Below are 21,747 nucleotides of genomic sequence, written 5' to 3' on the forward strand. Positions count from 1 at the left end.
TTTCATTTTGAGCATTAATATCTGACATTTGTGTTTGATCAAACTACTTTCATTTGATTTGTGCTGGGTACAGACTGTGTTGTGCTCTTCTGCTGCTCTGCATGGGTAAATGCCCGTCGTACAGAGAATGTAGGTCAACGCACCTTCCACCAGAGGGCAAATTAACATTTAAATCATGAGATTAACTTTCAGACATCAAGATCGTTATCAGGGTGAGTAAAACATCTCACCCCAAGGTATTTTTAAAACCACTGATTTTCCTTTTACGCTCTATCAACACAACACAACATAAGATAACACTAGGGTGGCCCCTTAGCACATACCTCGACCAAGGCCAGACAGTCTGCACAAAGTTTCACACACTTATGAATATCAAATGTTCCTGATTTCCTGTGTTCACATTAAATCAAGGGGGGCATGTAAAACCGTCTTCTTTGTCCCCCAGTAACCTGAGATAAGCTTCATGAAGTTCAGCACCGGTATGTTGTAAACATCAGACTGGGTTCATAGGGACAAAAACGGTTTAATTCCAACTTTTAATTGTGACAGATGCATATCTTAATTTTTGTAATTTCCAGACCATCTAAAAGCAAAAAAAAAAAAATCTAAATTAACTTCTTATCGTTAGAAAATGGAACTGCAATCATAAGATCATCTTGTTATGACCTTGCGGTAAAGATATTGAATCAGTGATAACAATTGTAGCTTCTCTGTTGAAGAGTAAAAAACCTTTTCTCCTGCTCTGACCTTCTCCCTCAGTCTCATAATGAAACCGGGCTTGGGCAGAATTTACTGAACAAGTACAGCACACAGAAATAAACATGAACTGCCTGTTTGTTTTTTCGGTTCAAATTATGGTGAAGGAAAAGTGAAAAGAGAACATTTCTTAAGAGGCTGTATTGCTCAACAGTGACCCAAAGTTTTCAGAAAGACAATTTTTTGCTTCAGGCAGGACTCAGTTTGCAGACAAGCTGCTGCATGTGTTTCTGCTGTTTGCCACTGAAGGCCCTCATCTGTCAGAAGAGCACGGCTTGTACTTCGAGCTATAACAGTTTTCCTTTCATTTCTTTTTTTTTATGAACCCATCATCACCGTATGATACGTCCAATGTCCACTGTTTATCAGTTACTTACTTTATATCAATTGGTAGCAGGCCAAGGACGTTAATTCCTACTGAACTCTGATTATTATAAAGCTAAATGTTCATTGCACATTTTTTCATGTATAATCCAGGGGAATTTAACTGAAAGCGATATGGGGATAATTATGACGCAGACATTCTTTCTTTTAACCTCAAAACCATCTTCGGTGATATTATTAAATAAAGCTGATCTTATCTTCTGAGCAGTGTCATGTGTGAACACAGCTGCTGGATACTACGCAGAACAGCTGAGTGACGGCTAAATCTGAATGAAAAGCTAATGTATTAGTTTGAAAACTGCCCCCAGGATAGTGCAGAGTAACAGCTAGACAATTAGCAATTTAGCCACAAATAAAAAGTTCAAATTAAAAACTTTAAAACTGATTTTTTTTTGTCAAAGGTGATATGATGCAATGCCAATGTCATAATCAAACCTAACCGAAGCTAACATGATCTAAGCTAACCCAACCTATGCTAACCCAACCCAAACTAACCCAGCCCTGACATAACCTAGCCTAACCTAACCTAAACTAATCTAATCTAATCTAATCTTATCTAATCTTATTTAATCTTATCTAACCTAACCTAACCCTGAACTTAACTAACTATTCCGGTGTACACTAGTCACATCCTATCTACCTTGTGCCTTCTGACTGTATACTATGTTGTGCTCTTATGTCACTTGTTTACTTATATGTTTTCTCTACTTTTATGTTCAAACTGGGGATTAGAAAGAAACAGAATTTAAATCCCTTCTATATCCTGTGCATTTGGCAGAATTGAAAATAAAGTCGACTTTTTCTTCTCATCAATAAAGTACAAAACATTAGAAAGTTTGGAAATTGAATACTTTTGATGATTGCTTCCCTTGTTGACACATGCTGTTTACAAACGTCTGGTTCAAACAGTAGTAAATATTAAATATTCAGGCAGCTCTGTCCTCATGTACACTGGAGTTGTTTTCTACCAGGTGCAAAAGTAATGTTTCTTACACGATGATAAATGGCTTCATGGACGTCTTCCTTCACATGCACTCAAAACAACAGCAACCACAGAGAGATGAAACAACACATCATTGTATGAAAGGAATGCTGAAGGCAGCGCAGTGTATCACGGCACGGCCTCGGTACCTTAGGCAGTGGACCATCATCTCTCTCGACAGCTCAGTGCCAAATTTCACAATCACAACCAGGAACAGAGATAATCACAGCCAACTATCATTTTTTTTCTCTTGTCAAAGTCACAGGTTGCTTTGCCAAGAAACAGTCAGATCTCTTTCAAGTAGCTCGAACCCATGAGGCATAAAACACTGAGGTAATTCTGCAATAAAACACATTAAGTTAAATGTATTTGCACCGCCTTAGAGCCTGGGTGGCAAGTGAGAAGAAACAGGAAATTTGCAGATTCCTTGTATACGTCATGATGCCCAGTCGTAGGGTTCTGCAGCAGCAGTGTAGTAAACAACTGGAGCGAGCAGAAGTTTCCTGCAGGCTAAGGAAACGAGGAGGGAAGGTCCATGAAATGCTTCATTGGGCCCCAGCAGTGTGGGTGTGAGCGCTGGTGAGAGTATAAACAGTGAAGGTGCTATCCGATGACCACTCAGGCACACAGGGCTCATTAGTATCTGTCACTAAGTGTTCAACAAAGAGAGCACAGCAGTTTTATTTTCAGGAATGAAAAGGGAAAGCTGTGCAGGATACGCACCATGACAATGCTGACAAGTCGTTTTTTAAGTTTCTCAACTGACAGAACACAACACGACTCAGGGGAGGAAAGTTCAAATAGCTGCGCTTCTGAAGTTTCACACATCAGAGTTACATAACAGCATAACGGAGTCAGTCAACAAGCTTTTGTTGTTGAACTAGTTTATTTTTTCCAACAGAATGGTTCTCAGTAGAGCACAGTCAACCACCGAGGCCCCAACGGCCCATTAAAGTCAATCAAGCTGCAGATTACATTGACATAAGTTTCAAACACACGGCAATTAAGTAGATTTAAGAATATAAACTTCCTCATATCACTGATGTTGACATGTCTGACTCCGATCTTTAGTATATTTTCATTAATATGCAGTGATGATGACTTATTGACTTATCATTTCTGGTTTCCTGTCACCACCGAGGATCAGAATGGGTCTACCACACGTTCTTTTGATTTATTCTTTTATTTGGACTCACTTACTCTATACAGTCATCCTCAGCCATGCACCTTTTACAGAGTGATCCATTTATCTTAGTTTTAACATAAAGATATGTAACATATGTTTATAAGTTTGGAAAAGCTTAAATAATAATAATAATAATCCATAAAGAAATAGTAGTATGATAATAATGATGATGATAATAAATAATAATATTAATACTATTAAATAAACAAAAACGATATATGCATATTGCCATCATGCATACATACATAGTTCTTTAGTGCATCAAAAAATTGTTTAGACAAAAGAAGGATGTTTTTGCGAAATATAACTTCTCCATTTCTCCCAAGTTTCCTCAAACTAGGTTTCCTGAAGCTTCATGGAGGAAGTGATTTGTGTCATAAAACAATGATCATAGATCATATCATACCAGTCTCCATCTGATGGGGGGGGAATGCCATATGTTCAACTGCCAGGTGACCTGTGTTGCTCCTAAGAACAATAGATAAAGCTTTAGTTTATGGCCTGATACAACTTGTGGGGACTTCCACACACAATTAGAAGTAAATGTGTAACAGTGACACTTTCACCTGTAACTAGCAATCTGCTGCACACAACACAACATTGTTGACTTGAGTTGTGTCGAAGAAATAAAGACAGAGGTAGGATGTCAGCTGAGAACTCATCGAAAATTCAAAATAGAAATATTTATGTTTTTAACATTATAGAAGCTAATATCACATGTTATTGTATTACCAGTCATTATTTATCCTTTTGGTTGGATACAAACAACAACAACAACAACCCAGGAATTCACTTTTAATAATGTTGTTTTTATAGGAAATTTGTTCACTGTCTTTTCAAAAGCTTTTAGAAGTACAGTGTACAAAGCCAATGAGTTCTGCAGGATCAGATTTAACAGGTACATCTTTTCACAAAAGGAAAATTGTCTGTTATCCCATCCCCCTTTTTGTTCAAAGCTGTTTTCAGGAGCGAGGACTGGACAAGCACAACTTCTTGGATGAGGTTTGAGAACATGTTGCGTAAGACAGAGTGCACTTAACAACTTTATTCAATAGGCTTTATGTGAGGCGGAATATTCCTGTGTGAGGTTACTTTCAACCCCTGTGAGTGGTTAACAGGCCGGGCTCCAATTACAACGACCTGAGGCAACACAGGAGTTAATGTCATGGTAAAAAATGTATAATTATACAAATGTTCACTTTCATGCCCAAAAATGAATCTGTTAATGTTTGATTCATTTAATTAAATCATAAACATGTCCAGCTCTGCTTTTATGAATCCACTATTTAAACGTATAGGTATACTTGGTAAAATTGTAATATATGTATTCAGCAACACATCAAAGTCTTCAACAGTCTGTCATGAGCTCCGGGGGGGAGGGGGGGAGAAAAAGGGGAAAATGAAAAATGAGCTGAGGTGCAAAGGTGAGGTAATTTATGGAAATATGATATCCGGCTCAGAGCCACATAAGAGCGCCTCGCCTGCACAAGTTGATAGATGCAAGAGGAGAGCGCTGCAGACGACACCTGGAGCGATAGAGGTGAGTGAATGTGAAGCTATGACATGAAGCGAGAAAGAAATCTGAACTAATCAGGACGTCGCTCAACGATATTAATATTTGTAATAATTATGGAATATAGGTCTGCTAATTTTATTTTCTGTTTTATTTGTATCGAGAACTTTTGTAAAATATGTTTATTTTCTTTTGACTTCATTTATTTCTTCTGTATTTGTTTACATACTGATAAAAGCACAATTTAATGCACTTTATCACAATCTAAATATGCAACATTTGACCTTTGTTAAATCTAAAGTATTTTTTTTTAACTGAGTGACTTAAACAAATCTAAATACAGGGAACATTTGCACACAATGGACGTGAAAAATACAAATGTGTTTATGAATTGTTCAGTAAAATCCTGGCTGAAGTAGGGTTAAGAAATATTCAGAAGTGAAAGGACAGCGAGATTAAACAGATTGAAGTTGACACAAAGTTCAAGGTTCATTGTTTTAGATGTGGGCTCAAGAGGAGTGGCAGGAGCCATAAAGTAAATATTATAATTCTCTTCCTCTCAGAGCTGAAGCTACCGACGGCACCATGCGGTTCTACGTGATGATCCTCCTGCTGGGACTGTCCTGTGTCTGTCTCACGCTGGCACAAGGTAAGAGGCTGTGGACGGACAGTGGGGTCACATTGACAGGAAGCAATAGAGAGCTGTGGACAAACAGACTAATAAAATGTAGGACCAGTGAGATTTTGTTGTACCTGCGTGGGTTGATGTGCCCTCACTTCTCTTTATTGCACCTTCAGCTCTTCCTGATTGTGCAAACGGCCTTTTGATCAATCGACTCATGTACTTTATCTATGTCGTATAATACATATTATACTGTGATTACGTGGAACTGGATTGTACCAGACTCCTGACCTGGGGATTTCTGATCCCTCAGTGTCCTATGAAGACTGCTGTCTGAGGTATGTGAAAAGCATAAGCCAGAGACATGCAGTGGGTTACAGAGTGCAGGAGCAGGACGGCGGCTGCAACATCCCGGCTGTGATGTGAGTACACATGCACCTCCAAGAGTGTGCAGCTCACACAACTTTAGGACATATAGAAAAAATGTTAGGCATTCCAGAGTTTGTCTGTTACCAGCTCCATGATCTCCTGACACTTACTTTTATGACTAAGTGTGTGTGTCTGTATAGAATGTATGGGTGGATGCATGTGCGAGTATGTGTGAGCATGTTAGTTATATGAGGACGTATGAGGTGTGTAGATATTTTGCGTCCTTGATTCCGTCGCTGATTCCTATTAATCACATTTGTGTATATTCTTCTTCAAGTTCAATAAAAATATGTTTAAAAAGATTTTCCAGCCTTTTTGTGATTCTTCTTGTTTCTAATTTGACTTGTTGTGTCTGTTTCAATGATTGTGTAGCTTCATCATGAAGAGGGGGCGTGTGTTTTGCACCAACCCCAAAGATCCATGGGTCCAGACTCTGATGGATAAGATCGACCAAAGGGGAAGAAATGCTAAAAGACCCGGGAGACGGGTGAGTTTACAGTGACGATAGTTGTAGCACTCCATTAGGATCTTCTTATTTTCAGTGTGAATCTTTGTATTGAGATCTGTTTTTTAAAGTTAGATTACAGTTAGTTGCTCCACTAGAAAGTACTTTGAAATACTTTGACTGCACTGACAGATTTGTTCTCTTATTCTGAGACTTAACCTTCAAATAGAAGAAAGGGATTTGTGCAGATCGACCCCCACATGTGATATTTAATTTTAAAATGAACTTTGGATGTGTTTACCCTTCACAGCCCTATCGACTGCAGAAGAACAGAGGCTGAGGGCGTCGGCCTGCTGCCCCGCGTGTGTCCCTCCGCCCCCTCTGGCAAAATCTTAACATTGAGCAACAGTGGTGGTTTTATGGCATCTGACTGGCAGGCAGCTGAGGAGCTCTGCCAAATCCTGGAGCATCATATCTTTAGTTTCACTCTCCAGAAGGACGAGGGGCAAAAGCTTGTGTGAATAAAAAAAACTTTGTTCTCCGGGGGTTGAACGGCGGATGTGACTGAGTGGTCTCCAGATGATGCTTTCAAATACATAGATGCATTCAACAGCTGCTTCAGTGAGAGCCTGTTCTCGCCTTTTAAGACATCCGATTTTCAATAAGCTGCTTAATCACACAAATGGTGATGGAATCTAAACACTGGTAATTAATAAAATATTTCTTGTGTGACGTACCCGTGCTTCTATCAAATATGTGTGTGTATGAAAACACTAATTGCTTAAATAGTTTCTGCAAAGTGTGTCATAATAAAAGAGAAGCTCCTGTCTTCATTCCTAAATGTCTATATTTTCATATATTTTGTATTCAGGTTTTGTTGTATTTTGCAGTGTGTGTTCAAATAAAAGCATTTATTACACTAAACAAGCTCAAAGTATTTTCATGTCTTTATGTTATTTGTGTTATTTGAATTAATTTCTACACTTTATTGTACACTTTAGAATATTCAGAGTTTGGATTGTAAGTTTCCTATAATCATATTGTGTAAGAAGCTTTTAAGAAGCACCACTGAATTCACTCTGTCTTCATGGGGCCTCAAACAAAAACAGGTCGTCCGCAAACCAGAAAGTCGGTGGTTCGATGCCTTACACCTTCGCTCCACGTGCTGTTGTGTGATGGAGGAATTGCTGCACATAGCTGCACTGTATTAATGTGCATGTGAACAGAGCTTAGAGTCGTTTTCAGGACTGGAAAAGCACAAAGACAAACCATCTACCAGCTTTATTTATCTCATACATCACCTGATACTATCAAAATTGAACACTGTCATTGTTAAACGTGATTACACTGAGAGATGTGTCCAAGTGACACTTTAAATACAACACAATACAAATAACAGATATGTAAATACACTCACCTCAAGAAACCCACTGCTTTTCTGCTGATCACTGCGACATAACACAATTCTATCATTTAGAAGAAAGTGTTAAAATCACACATGCACCACTTTTCACATATCAGTACAAGTTTTCTTGGCACAGTGTCACACGTTTGAATCTCCTATTCTTGAGTTTGAGCTTCTCCAGATTCTGTGATCTCAGGAAATTATAAATGTCATACTCTGACATTGTGGTTTGCATTAGTATTTAAAATGTCTTTTGTTGTCCTGCTTGATGTCTGGTGGCATCTCGCACTGTGACCCTGGACAGAGGCAATGGATCTCAAAAATGAACGGGTGCATATTTCTCATAGTTGTTATTTGAGTGTGTGTCCCACTTTAAATCTTATCAGACGTGTGGCCATTGCAGTTGTTTTGCTTTGCAGGGGTTGTAGGCTACAGCTCATTAACTCAGTAAAATGATTCCAACCTCTGCAGAGAGACAACAGGTAGCACATGTGAAGACTTCTGGTGTGTTGATTTACAGCCAACATGAGCGTTACCCTGTCCTCTCCAAGAGCATTCAGAAGAACTGCAGGGACATGCAGCTGATACAATCTCTCTGTGAGCAACACACTGTTTGTATATGTGCACATTGATGATTTCCACCCATTGGGGCCATGCAGAGGCTTCATCTTGCAATTTGCTATCATACAATCCTGCACGTTCATGTATCGATGTCTATTTATCAGACAGGTATTAACACAACTCACCAGATCTGGACCTGCACATGAGTACGAGGTAAGAGTTTAAATTTTTTAAGTTGTGTTTTTTAAGTATTTGTTTTATGCTGCCTAGGCAAAGGCGATATATAATCATTTTACTGACATTTCTGGTATACACTTCATATACATCAAACAGTTTGACTAGTAGACTCACCACCTCCGGGAATCTGGCTGCAGCTTGGGAAAGCTATATGAGCTGAGACCCAGTTTCTTCTTGTGTTTATCAAAACAACACGTCAACGCTCGAATGCATGGAGAGAAAGAAAGAAATGGCTGATTGGCATCATAAGCAGAAATCTGGGCAGTCTTTCATAAAGAGGAGAAAAAAACGTGAAAGGAAAGTATGAGACGGGAAAACAATATATGGGAAAATCACTTTAGGCTGCAACAAATGTGATGAATTACAGGGAATGGGATGTTTGAACACGTATAAATCAGACGAAGAGAAAGTGAGGCTGTTACATGTCCCAGCAGGCTTTAAAAAGTGAAATAAAACCAATAGAAGTCACGGCACAGACTTGTTTCCTATTGTTTCATCTCTTTCACCTTAATGGCGAAAAAAAGCTTTGGAAATTAGAGTGAACATAAATCCAAAGACTGACCTGTCATCTTGACTCCTATGAGTCTAGAAAGGGCAATAAAAAAGGGAAAGCTGCCATAAATCACAGCACATCACAAAGTGAAATCACATTACGTTTATTATCATTTCTCTGTCATCATGTCATAGCTGCTACTTTAGCTCATACGCAAAGTATATATATATATATATATTCATGTAATTTTGCAGACATCTGTTAAATGCATGTACTTTTAAAGACATCTCCTGAGTTGTATAAATATACAATATTAATAAATATAAACTATTAATAATGCATATAAACATAGGTATTTACATTTAATCAAATTATAATGACTCTATATAAAATATAATAAAATACATTATTTTTTAATCACAAAGACCAAATTTGTTATGTAAACTCCACATCCCAATTTAAAGAGATTGTCAGTAAGAAAATTCTGGGACAGATTTTTTTCATGTCTTTGCTTTAAAAGAAGGAGCTAAATTAAATGTATTCTACTTAATTATTTATAAAAACGTTACAACTAGAAGAAACAAAAAAATATGTTGCCCCTGCTAATTTGTTTTTTTGTTAACTGTATCTTCTATAAATATTCATAGATGTTTAGCATTTATGAGAATTCATTAATCATTAAGAATTGCATTCACTAGTTATGGATGAGTGGAAAAAATGATCAAACCTTTTACCACGGATTCATCTACAAAGTCTGGACCAATAGTATTGAAAATGTCAGAACCCTATTCAGAAGCATTGTTGTTGATCTTTGACCTGATTGACATTTCCCTGATCCTTTATCATTTCAAAAAATGTAACAAAGAAACTTGTGGTTTTTATTTCCACATTCCTGAGAACCTGAGCCTCGAGGGCTTTGAGTTTCCTTTCATACTCGGTTGTTTCAAATGAACTCACAACTTGTTGGACGTTGACACAGAATGTGTCATCGGGCTGAACTTTCATTCACAGTGAATCAGCGTGAGAGCAGCGACACCTCCTCACAGCCAGAATCAAAAGTGAAACCATGTTCTGTCCTTTTAACTTCACCAAGAAACTGATGAAATCTGCTAAAGGATTCATTCAGTATCCAGTACGGTTGTTTTGCTCCCTGTTTCCAAGAGTAAGACTAAAAAAACCGTATCATGAACGTGTGTTAAATAAGGAGTTTGTGTATCTTTTTGTGTAACATCTACAGTGGTGTCATATCATGTGAAGGCAAGACGAGGAAGTGAAATCGACAGGTCCACCTTAAAAAATAAATGTATGTGTGCTGCTGTTCACATTTTCACCAAATCTATACAGCTGTATTTGTATATCTATATTTATATTACATTAATGATTGCCACTGTAATATATGTTTGCCTATTGCCATATAATGATTGCTCTGATAATGATGTTTGCACAGTTATCAAGTATACGATAATAAAAAACTTAAATCTATCGTCGGATACCAAGCGAGGCACTAGCAGATATAAGTTTAACCTTTGGACCAATCAGCTTGGCCTCCTGGCTCCAGCTCCACACCTCTCCTCACAAACTGTCACATCAAACTCTTTGGAAGAAGTCAAAGAAGCACGTGGTCCAAAGAGCTACATGATGACACAGACAACAGAGTGGTGTTCATTCAATGGTCCGTCCGAGTCCACTCTCCATCGGAGTCTGTTCTGAGATTCCCTCATGCACGGCTGGTTGTGTCCCACGGCCTCCACACATCTCCTCTTCTGAATGCGATGCAGTATAATCCGGTAGGTGCCGCACACGGGGCTCCTCAGGTCCACGCTGCTGTTGAGGAGGTGAGCCCTGGTGATGCCGAGATCCTCCAGCGCTGCCTTCACATGTAGTTCGTCGGGGCTGAGGATGCGGGTGGGCTCGGCCAGATGTGAGGGTGTAGAGCTATAGGAGGGAAACGCCTGGGGGTACTCCACGCCTCTCATCCAATCCCTGGACACGATCTGTGCCATCGTGAGGCGATCAACAGGCACCGGCCTCAGGAGGCCCTTGATGACCTCCTGGCAGGATTCAGGTACGTAGGAGGGGATGGCGTAAGAGCCCTGCAGGATACAAGATTTCAGTCTCCTGGTGTTTGTAGCTTTGAATGGCATGGTGGCGGTCATCATGAAGTAAAGCAAGATACCCAGCGCCCACATATCCACATAGCGACCTATATAACCCCTCCCCTTGAAGAGCTCGGGGGCGGCGTAAGGTGGAGAGCCACAGAACGTGTGGAGGACGTCGCTGGGGCAGCAGAACGCACTGAAACCAAAGTCGCCCACTTTAATGCAACAAGTGTTGGTGTAGAAAACATTCTCTGCCTTCAGGTCCCGGTGCACAATATTACTGTCGTGCTGGAAAAAGAGAAATAAAAAAGGGGGGAATGTTTGAGATTGTTAAATTCAGTTTTCTTGCAGGGGAATTGGAAAGTTGAGAAACTTTCCAGCAACGAAAGTCACATGAAACTTTATTTGACTTTTTTTTGTATGATATTGTTAATAACGGCCCCTCTGTCTTTCATTTTCATGCAAGAATACACTGATATCATTGTTCACCTAAAAGCTACTGTTCACTGACCATATGTTTGACAGCAGACAGGACCTGGGAAAACACCAGCTTGCCCTCCAGATCAGACAGGCGCCCCCTGGTGCTGATGCGTGAGAACAGCTCTCCTCCGCTGGCGTACTCCATCACCAGGTGGAGCCTCCTGAAGGTCTCCACCACCTCATACAGCCGCACTATGTTGGGGTGGGCCAGCTTCTCCATGCAGGAGATTTCAGAGGCAAAGAGCGTCTGTGAGCGCCTGTCCAGACGAACCTTATCCAGGACTTTAACTGCCACTCGCTCTGTGAGACGGAGACAGGACCGGGAACAAACACATTTCACTCTGTGGCACGTGAGCGCAGCCTTTTCATCACTTTGACAGATTTATTGTAATTGTTTTGTAATTTGCCCGAGGACACTTCTGCAGACTGGCATCGATCTAACGTCCTTCTGGTTAGAGGATGACCCACTTTCCCCCCTGAGCCACTTTGTATAGCATCTTTCGAGACACTAAAGGCCACATTTCAAAAACAAAACAAATAGTCCCCAAATAGAGACATAAGCAGTTTTAGTAAAATCCACTGATATTTGACCCTGTGACCAAAAACAATCATTTAGCCGCAGTCTCATGTTTGATCACTGGAGCTGTAGAAACCGGAGTGAAGAACATTCAGCATCTCACCTCTAGTCAGGTCATGTATTCCCAGTCTGACCTCGGAGAAGTTGCCACAGCCGATCTGCCCTCTCAGCTCGTAAAGCCCCACCCGCCGTCCAAACGTCAGGTCGTTCATCACCCTCTCCGAATGGGTCAGGTCGTAGAAGGCCTTCCCAAAAGCCGTGCGCTGCGTCGCCTGCTGCTCCTCCTCCACCTTCTCCTTTGCCTCCAGCCTGTTGTCCCCCTTCGTGGGCAACAGGGTGAGGATCCCCTCCTGAGGTGGAGGCTTCTTCAAGTGAGTCCCTGAGGTGGAGATGATGGGATGCAACAGAAACGATTTTGAAATATGTATTTACATCATTATATTGGATGGAATGAAAGTGTATGCAGAAATTATAAGATCCTACAATTTAAATGTAGGGATGCGTCTGTACTCACATGTTTTCCCTTTTAGGTTCTTCCTGCTCCTCTCTGTGTTGATGGCGTTATTCCTGTTCTGCAAATACATTATTCCTGCAGAGTCTGAGGGTTTGGAGATGTTCTAAAACCAAAAATAGGAAAACCGAAAAAACAAATGTCCATGAACCAAAAACTACAGAAAACAAACAATGTAAGATTCATAGTTTGAGTGCCAAAGCATCTGCATGCATCAGAGAACTTGCTCCAATAAAGTTGCTCTGGTTCAGAAGCTGCTCTACCACCGGTGGTCTTTTCTTTTTTTTCCACGACAGCTCTTTTCCTTGTGCTGCACCATTGTCTCCTGATGTATAATCCAGACCTACTGGCCTGTTATCCCACAGTGTCGGACTCCACCCACACACACAGACAATAGACGAGCTTTACAGAGGCTTCTTTAACCCCCAGACTGGAACATGGAGGCTGATACAGGTGCTGGAACAGGACACTGATGGGATTATATGTGCTGCTTATAAACCGTACTAGGGGTCAGTGGACTGAAGGACGGTCGTGATACCAGGCGACCTAGTTCAACTGCTTGATGTTAATGCAACGTATTGATGAAGGATGCACTGATAACATATAGAAATTCAACTATTTTGTCATTTTTCACCAAATCCAAACCAAAAAACAGCAATTCAACATTCATGAACTCAACCGGAACCGTAAAGGAGAGAACACATGTCTGAAGTCATGGCCCCTCGGACTGGAAGACACAGTAATACAGTGACCCGGACCCGGAAACTGACACCAGACAGAGACACAAGGCCAGAACGTCCAGGTACTGATGAACTACCCCCATCGCTCCTGTCCACCTCTGTCCACAGCCTGGACACAGGGATAGTGATGCAGTCATCGTGCATAAGCTTCATGCTGCAGATGAGTCATCGTAATCCAATCAGAACCACAGTGACTATCTGAGCACGTGCACTGCTGAAGGAAAGTCAAAGGAGAAAAGAGGCTGAATAGAAAAATATGCAAGATGAAAGGAGACTCATCTGGAAACAGGAAGTCAATGTGCAGTTCACTATCTGTGATGAAGACGACTAACGAATGAGGAAGAGATTACAAATGCATTTGAGAAGTCATAACATTTATACCAGGCCTGTTTTGAATTGGTGTTAAACCCCTTTGCAGGTAGAAAACACACTTTAAAATCAATACATATAGAGAAATTAGTAGATAAATCAATCAATCAAATTTTATTTGTATAGCCCGTATTCACAAATTAAAATTCATCTCATAGGGCTTTAACAGGGTGTGACATCCTCTGTCCTTAAGGCTTTACATCAACTTTAAAATCAATACACTGATGCTCATTAGTATTCAAAGTATTCAAATTGACAAGGTGGTGCCTCTGTATATTGTGAATTCCTATAGTTTCAATAAAAATCAACATTGTGGGGACTGACAGTTTATTATTGTCCTTGAACAGAACAGTTCACAAGCTCTGGTGCTTTCTGTTGGATTAAAAATGGCATTTCAAGAATTGAACTTTAAATGTCAGCGTTTAATCCAGTTTAGGCATAAGTGCTCAGAGAGTAGGGGATTTGTAAGAATCTTTAACACCATTAAACTTTATCTGCGGAGGAAGATCATGTGACACACGAAAGCTCCACACAAATGTTTTAAATATAAATACAAGCAAGGACACACAAAAATACTGAAACCTAGCTTACCAAATAAAAACAGAGAACACACATACATCTTTGGCTAAAATTAATAAAAAAAATGTGAAAAACTGTGAGAAACTTTGGTTAATCTATTCCCCATCTTGATAACCTGCGACCCCTGATGACCTCTGAATTACAACTGGATATGGACATAAAGAGTCCACAGTTTATTCTTATTATCACTTCATAACACTTGTGACCCTTTAAGGCCCCAAAACCGAGGATTTAAAATAACTACTTTTGATCAACTTTATTGAGTTTTGACTCTATTGACAACATATCATGGGATCTCCATAATTAAATCAAGTATGAGTGAATGTGGGTTTGACCAGGATTATGATGGAGTTTCAGTAAGATTTGTTGTAGCTGAGTGAAAGGACTCAACAATGGAAACCGCTGCAGGCATCTCCCTAATCAAGGTGTCTGAGTGCTGACGGCTCTCTGAACGATGATCCACTGATCCCACAGAAAATGAGGGGATCACATCAACACTTCAAAGAAGGACTAACACCTTATTAAGGCACGAGAGGAGGATCAGTAAAAGGCCGACATTATAAACATCTCTTCTGTGATTAGAGCAGAAAGTGGTTTATAATGAAAAGGAAGCAAAAGAGAGTATTTAGAGTTTATTCTTTAGATTTAAAAATGAGAAAGCACTAAGAGTTATTCTTCTCATTTTTGCCAGCATATTGTTTTCTTAGTTTCTGTTTTAGATATCATAGACTTGGAGTGGCCTACGTGTTTGGAAGCTGTTTTAATACCGGGTGATCTTGTTTTCTGTCTCTATGTTTCTCCCTGGAGGGAATGAGCAGCAGCAGAGGGTTGAAGGGCAGCTCTGAGAGGTCTGGCCATTTGGTGTCATGTTGAATAAACACAAAGGTGCTGGAGCTTTCTGAAGGGGAGGCCTCAAGGGGCCCCCACGCTGATCCTGTTTATGTGTTTTGGCCGGGTTTTGTTTTAAGTCGGAGGTGCTAAACACCTTCCCCCTGAGATAAAAGATGATTAATGCTTTGAATGAGCGACACTTTAATGGCTCGAGGCTACTTAAGCCCTTCATTAGGCTGAGCTCGGGCCCGGTTGACACACTCTGAGGTCCCGTCGCGGCAGAAACAAGAGGAGCTGTGCAGACTCCCTTTGAAGTGGCCCCTGCCTGTAAGAACACACGGCCCTTCAGCATGGAAATTTGATTAGCTCTCACTTCTCTTTTTGACTCCACACCACTCTGAGACCTGGCTTTTTGGGGTGACATTTGGGGCTGAAGCTCGATCCCACATAAATATCAGAGGCACCGCTGAGCCGAGGGACACTCAGGATCTGGCAGCCGAGGAGCAGCTTGGGACTAAAGCCATGGACGTACCCTGGTCGTTGTTTCTCCTCCTGTGCGGCCTCCACATGACCTGTAAGTACTGTTTGCTTTGCTCTACTCTGCTGCTGCTGCTGTGACTTTATCGAGGCAGCTATTCACTCACTGGATTAACACCGTGTCTGCTCAAATGTACTTGCTAATCCCTTGTTATGTGATTAAACGTGTGGAGAGGATGTGATGCTGTGGGATGTGTGTGTGTGTGTGTGTTTAGTTCACTTGGGACTACTGCACCAGGGAGGTCAAATTACCACTCTGAGACACACATGCATATAAAACACTTCAGTATTATTTCTTAACTCATACTTTCCTCATGGATAAATGAATAGAACACTTGTTTTCAACATAGTTACGCAATAATCTCTAAATACATTTTTCCTTTTGTAAGACATATTCCAATATTCAATGTTTTCCATTAACAAACAACCCTGAAGAAAGTAAATCCTGCACAGTTGCATTTTGTGTTTAACTTCATTTTAACATCGATTGCATGCATATGTGTGTGTCCCCCCCCATCATTCAACATGATACCATGTGACGTCACTGATGGTACTAATGTGTGTTTATGGTGTGTTTTCCAGTGACTGGGGTGTTGGGCAAACACATCGATCCCCGAAACCTGTTCACGCAGAGAATGTGCTGCAAGAGACAGAGCCACTTTGTGTACTTAGGACAAGGTAACGCTCCACAACCCTTCAGGGATTGTTTATTAATTTTTTACTCTTTTACACTTTCGTCTCTACTTTATATACAAATTTAAAAAATGACGTCTTCTCGTTTTTCATTTTTGTGATTGTTCAATAGCTAATAGCACAAACCTCTGCATCTATGTATCTATCTATTTTCTATCTATCTATCTATCTATGTATCTATGTATCTATGTTTCTATGTATGTATGTATCTATCTATCTATCTATCTATTTTCTATCTATCTATCTATCTATCTATCTATCTATCTATCTATCTATCTATCTATCTATCTATCTATCTATCATGTATCTATCTATCTATCTATCTATCTATCTATGTATCTATCTATCTATCTATCTATCTATCTATGTATCTATGTATCTATCTATGTATCTATGTATCTATGTTTCTATGTATGTATGTATCTATCTATCTATCTATCTATTTTCTATCTATCTATCTATCTATCTATCTATCTATCTATCTATCTATCTATCTATCTATCTATCTATCTATCTATCTATCTATCTATCTATCTATCTATGTATCTATCTATGTATCTATCTGTCTGACTGATCATTTTTCTCCATCTCTCCCATCAGATATCTCTGGGAGCCCTGTGAGTGTGGATGTGGGGCTGTGCAGGTCTCACTGTGTAGCAGCCTCGTCCAGAGACTCCTCACATGAAGCTGGGCAGCAGGATTATTCCAAATATTCCTCCATGCTGGAATTCCTCAGGAGCAAGAAAGTAAGTGGCAGTTCCCAACCTCGCCACACGGGGGCGTCACTGTGACTTGTGTGGTTGTCTGATAAGGCGGATTTGATATTAAGGAAGTCAATGTAAAACATCTAATCTTTTAAAGTTTGGATTTATATATCAACTTTATATAGAAGGAATAAATATCATTTTGCATGATCAATAAAAACATGTGAGGGGATTTGGGTGTAGATATCACATAATGGGATTTGAACCACTAAATGCTTCTGATTACTTAGACATGTTGAGACATGTGTGACCCGGAACAATTAAAACAACTTTCCCTTCACCTCCCTGAAGCTGAGGAGCCGAGGAGCCGGAGCTGCGGAGAGCTCGGAGCCGCAGACCCAGCGGCCTTCCTGCGGGGCCGAGCAGCTGTGTGCGCCCACCGGGATGCGTGTGGAGCGGCTGCTGCTGCTGGAGGGGCCCCGGGCGGTGGAGGTGGTGCAGGAGTGTCAGTGCGACATCAAGCTGAGTCAGTGCATCCGAGTCCCGGCGCTGAAGACCTACTTCTCCGAGACCCCGTACGAGACCGTCATCGACGTGGGAGGATGCTCCAGCTCCAAGGGCTTCCCAGGTGTGTGTGTGTGTGTGTGTGTGTTTGTGTGCGTGTGTCTTTGTGTGTGCACGTGTCTGTGTTTGTGCGTGTGTGTGTGTGTGTGTTTACGTGTGTGTGTTTGTGCATGTGTGTGTGTGTGTGTGTGTGTGTGTGTTTGCAACAATCACAACAGAAAGTGGTGCTGAACAAACAGCAGGTCACGTGCAGAATTGTTCATTTAGATATTTTAACTTTCAACCAAACACAGAAATAAAAGCCACGTAATGATTGATATACATGATCTCTATAAACTGATAATATGATAGTGAAGTTTCACAATATGTGTTAACTTTATGTTTCTTACACTTAAACTTGTTTTTACGTCCCTTAAATCAACTTTGAGTATATATAAATACATTTTGAGTCAAGTAATTTATTCACTGCCTTGTATTTTATTTCATATTATGACATGTTAGCATTGCAACAGGGAATAATATCAATATCTGGTTAATGCCTTCATTATGTTTGTGCTTTGAGTGAAAGATATAAAAAGGTTAAGTTGTATAAGCTACAATTTAGGCCCTAATTTAAGGCCTTTTTACTGATGTGGTGACTGAAGTAGGATTTATTGATGTTCACTGTACTGATAGAGTTCAAGCTTAAGGTATTATGTTATGGGCAAGAAACAAAAAGGAGCTACATACATGATTGAAGGATTTGGTTTAAATCTGAAAGAATAAAGATCACAGTCACTGATGTAAACAACATTTAACAGCATCAGAAAAACACACATTAAGAAACTTCTCTCTCATTGAACGTCTCGTGGCAGAGCTGCTGTGGATTTATCTGTTTGTTTGAATCTCAGATTATAAAACAGAACTTTTCTTCCTCCATATGAATCTAACATTTCCCTTAACGATCACTCACAGAGGGATTCTCCTGTGTCCCCACCAAGTTTGACTCCGCTCTGGTGGAAACCCCCAACAAAGTGGATCTCATCCAGACGGTGGTGGCCTGCGAGCTGAAGGAAAGCTGCTACCGGGTCCCGTACGTGGAGTATTACTATGAAATCGTCCTTCACGCAGATGGGGTCCAAGAAGAGAGGCTAAAAGTAAGCACCGAAACACAAACTCTCATTATTTCCATCCTCCAGAGCTCGTTTCTTCTTTGATTAGCTCGGCATACTTCACACCAGCCGGTCGATTCATTTCTGATGCTGCTTTCACACTCTTTTGTAAAAAGCTGAGAGGAAACGGGGATGGAGTCTGGTGCCAGACAGTAATGAAGTATCTTCATTCATCACACACATGTGTGGGAGACGGCACTTAATCAGGCTAATCCGCTGGCTGCTGGCTGGCACCGCACGTCACAGACTTCAGGATGTTTTGCTTATTCATGCACAACCTGCAGCAATACACAAGTCCGACTGGCAGGTCTCATTTTGAATCAGAGACAGAGGAGGAATTTCTTCCACTTCACCAACTTCCAAGGAACAAGGAGAAGAGAAAATAGACTTCATAGGCCAAATCTCCTCCAAGTGCAAATTTATTTTGAAAAAAGCACTTTTTACCTCATTAGGGTCTAAAAAACATAATAAAGAAGACGCTTGATCACATGGTAAAGAATACAAGCTCCACATTCTGTTTTCTGGGAGAAAGCTATCCTAAGGAAATTAGGATTTAGATCCATAACATCCCATTCAACAAACTCTTTAAGAAAACCACTACAAACCAGATGTGTAACATTCTTAAAGCCACAAAAGAATCTGGCCTTATTTGGGACATTTTCTGATAAATGAAGGGGTTCGATGGAGAGGATTTGAAACTGACTTCCTCCTCCCTCTCCCTGCTGTTGGTCATCTGCTGTGTTGCAGCCCCAGAGGTGCGAGCGGAGTGCAAACACAAATGGCCCCTGCAGGTGTCGAATCCAGGCAGTTAACATGATAAACAGCAGCTGGCCCCCCGGCTCAACTGGGTCAATATTTGTGACCAGCTGTGAGCTCATTGCCCTCTCTCTGTGTTGCTAATTCTCCACAGGAAATAGATGTGGGCAGATGCTTGGGAGGCTGCACTACAGGAAACCGATGCCTTCTCAGGTAAGTATGAACTCCAGCTGGTGGAGACACACACACACATACACACACAGACAAACACACACACACACAGACACACACACACACCTCCTCTGCCACTCCCATGACAATTGCCTTTGCCTCCTGTGCTCTGCATGTTGGCCTTTCTGGTGGATTCCTACAGCCGAAGCTTCTTTTAAACTTTCAGCATCGTAGATCGTGGCAGACTTCTTACAACAGCGCTGTCAGGTTAGATAAAGAGTTCCACTTTCCAGATTTACTTCATAAGTCGTGGATTTATTGGCCTGATTTGGGGAAATTTTGCACAAATGAGAACAGAAAGAATTTGAACTGTATTAATTTCTGTCTCAACACATTTCTGCTAATTCACAGAAGAGATAAAGAGAAGTCATAATATACACAACTTTGTCCGTGTGTTACGTTCTAGTAATAACACTGACTATTAGAAACTGTAGTTTAATTATTTATTAGGAATTTCCAAGGGAAAAAAAAACAATGTCATGGGACACACAGCACATACAGAGGTCGTTTAATACGGTGAACGTGATTTTAATGTATTTTTTTTTTATATTTTCCTCTCTAGGAGTCCATCTGATCCTGGGAACTGCCACCTATGGGCTGATGGACAGTCCAGCTCCTGCGTCCCTGAGAGCTATGAGAGCCACAGCTTCCTCAACCAGCATGGAGTGATCCGCACAGTCCTCTCCATCACGTCCTGCCTTTGCCAAACCTGAACACTGCGCCTCCTAGTGGGAAAAACAACAAAGACCTGCAGGGGCCTCCTGAAGTCTGACTCCCAGAGACCAAACCATATACTGAGACATTCTTTTTAGACTTTTCCACTCTAAAGTATTATTGTATTATATGTAATATATGAAAAAAATGATAATTTTGTAAATAAATTGAATACCACATCATTATAATGAATTGTCCTTGTACCACTGTGGAAAAAACATTTGATCCAAACTGCCAATGAACTAAATCACATGTTCTTAACAGGGCAGATCACATCACCAGGAAAATAGATGATATTTTACAGTAAAACAAATAGTGAGGTGGCCCAACTTTGATTTGATACACAAGATGATTAAAAGCACATACTATATAGTTATTGTTTGAGAGCAGTGAAAAAAGTTAGTCTACACTGCAATGAGATACAGGCCGAACTGAGTGTCTGAGACTTCAGTGACAAAGATCAGTGAAATCTGAAATCGATTTGAATAGGTATTGGGGTTAAATGTTTAGAATGAAGCTTTGAAGAAGAGATGAGCACACGAAACAACTTCTCAAACGTGCCTTTGAAACAACACACGTGCACGTGGCTATTGGCTCCTTATTTTGATATCAAAGTGTGAAACAACACTTTTCTGTGACGGTCACAGTCTGTTTCATCTCAAGAGACGTTTTATGGCTTGTTTGTAAGGTGCCGCGTCGGAAAAGAAAACTTTGATCTCCTAAATGTTTATTACAGTGGGGGGGAACACTTTTCTTCTCGGTCTCAATTTGTCTTCTGCTCGTGCGTCATTGTGCGTAAAGTTCAAAGGGACCAAATGGCCCAGTGCGCATTTCTCCTCGTTGGGAACTGAACTAGAATTAACCGGATAGAGTTAAACCCAGTCCAAAGAGCAGCCTCCAGAAATGTACTTTTTAAATCAGTGTTAACATATTAAACCATCTAACATGGATAAGATAGTTTTGTGTCTAAATGGATATGATGGATAAACGCTCGAGCAGATTCCAACTTTCCCGTGTGAAACCATAATCTATGGAAATATTTTGGGGGGATTTCACACAGTAAACTATATTCAGAATGAAAAATATCAATTGATGTAAATGTTATAAAGAGATTCGTCTGTTACAGGGAGAAAGGGAACACGAGTGAAGCGATTTTACGCACCACGCCAGTTTGTGCCACGGAGGAGGTCGCTCCATT

The 21,747-nt window shown here is 40.5% G+C and overlaps 3 protein-coding genes across 3 annotated transcripts; 2 read left to right on the forward strand and 1 right to left on the reverse strand.

Moving 5' to 3' along the window:
• The first annotated feature begins 4,772 nt into the window (after nt 1–4,772).
• Nucleotides 4,773–7,244, forward strand: ccl25a (chemokine (C-C motif) ligand 25a). Its single transcript, XM_053437542.1, has 5 exons — nt 4,773–4,848; nt 5,385–5,470; nt 5,757–5,865; nt 6,245–6,359; nt 6,628–7,244. Exons 2-5 carry the CDS (start codon nt 5,407–5,409, stop codon nt 6,655–6,657), a joined length of 318 nt encoding a protein of 105 aa, XP_053293517.1. The 5' UTR covers nt 4,773–4,848; nt 5,385–5,406; the 3' UTR covers nt 6,658–7,244.
• A 3,366-nt stretch (nt 7,245–10,610) lies between these two features.
• LOC128454510 (serine/threonine-protein kinase NIM1-like) lies at nt 10,611–13,573 on the reverse strand. Its single transcript, XM_053437923.1, has 5 exons — nt 13,451–13,573; nt 12,684–12,786; nt 12,273–12,548; nt 11,624–11,892; nt 10,611–11,400 (listed from the first exon to the last, which is right to left on the reverse strand). Exons 1-5 carry the CDS (start codon nt 13,571–13,573, stop codon nt 10,645–10,647), a joined length of 1,527 nt encoding a protein of 508 aa, XP_053293898.1. The 3' UTR covers nt 10,611–10,644.
• Nucleotides 13,574–15,569: 1,996 nt separating this feature from the next.
• Nucleotides 15,570–20,721, forward strand: pnhd (pinhead). The gene is made up of 7 exons (XM_053438425.1): nt 15,570–15,773; nt 16,319–16,414; nt 17,030–17,175; nt 17,485–17,761; nt 18,652–18,833; nt 19,759–19,817; nt 20,398–20,721. The coding sequence occupies exons 1-7, from the start codon at nt 15,722–15,724 to the stop codon at nt 20,546–20,548; spliced, it is 963 nt and encodes a 320-aa protein (XP_053294400.1). The 5' UTR covers nt 15,570–15,721; the 3' UTR covers nt 20,549–20,721.
• Nucleotides 20,722–21,747: the final 1,026 nt, after the last annotated feature.

This window comes from Pleuronectes platessa, chromosome 13 (genome assembly GCF_947347685.1).
Source record: "Pleuronectes platessa chromosome 13, fPlePla1.1, whole genome shotgun sequence".
In the NCBI taxonomy this organism is placed as follows: domain Eukaryota; kingdom Metazoa; phylum Chordata; class Actinopteri; order Pleuronectiformes; family Pleuronectidae; genus Pleuronectes; species Pleuronectes platessa.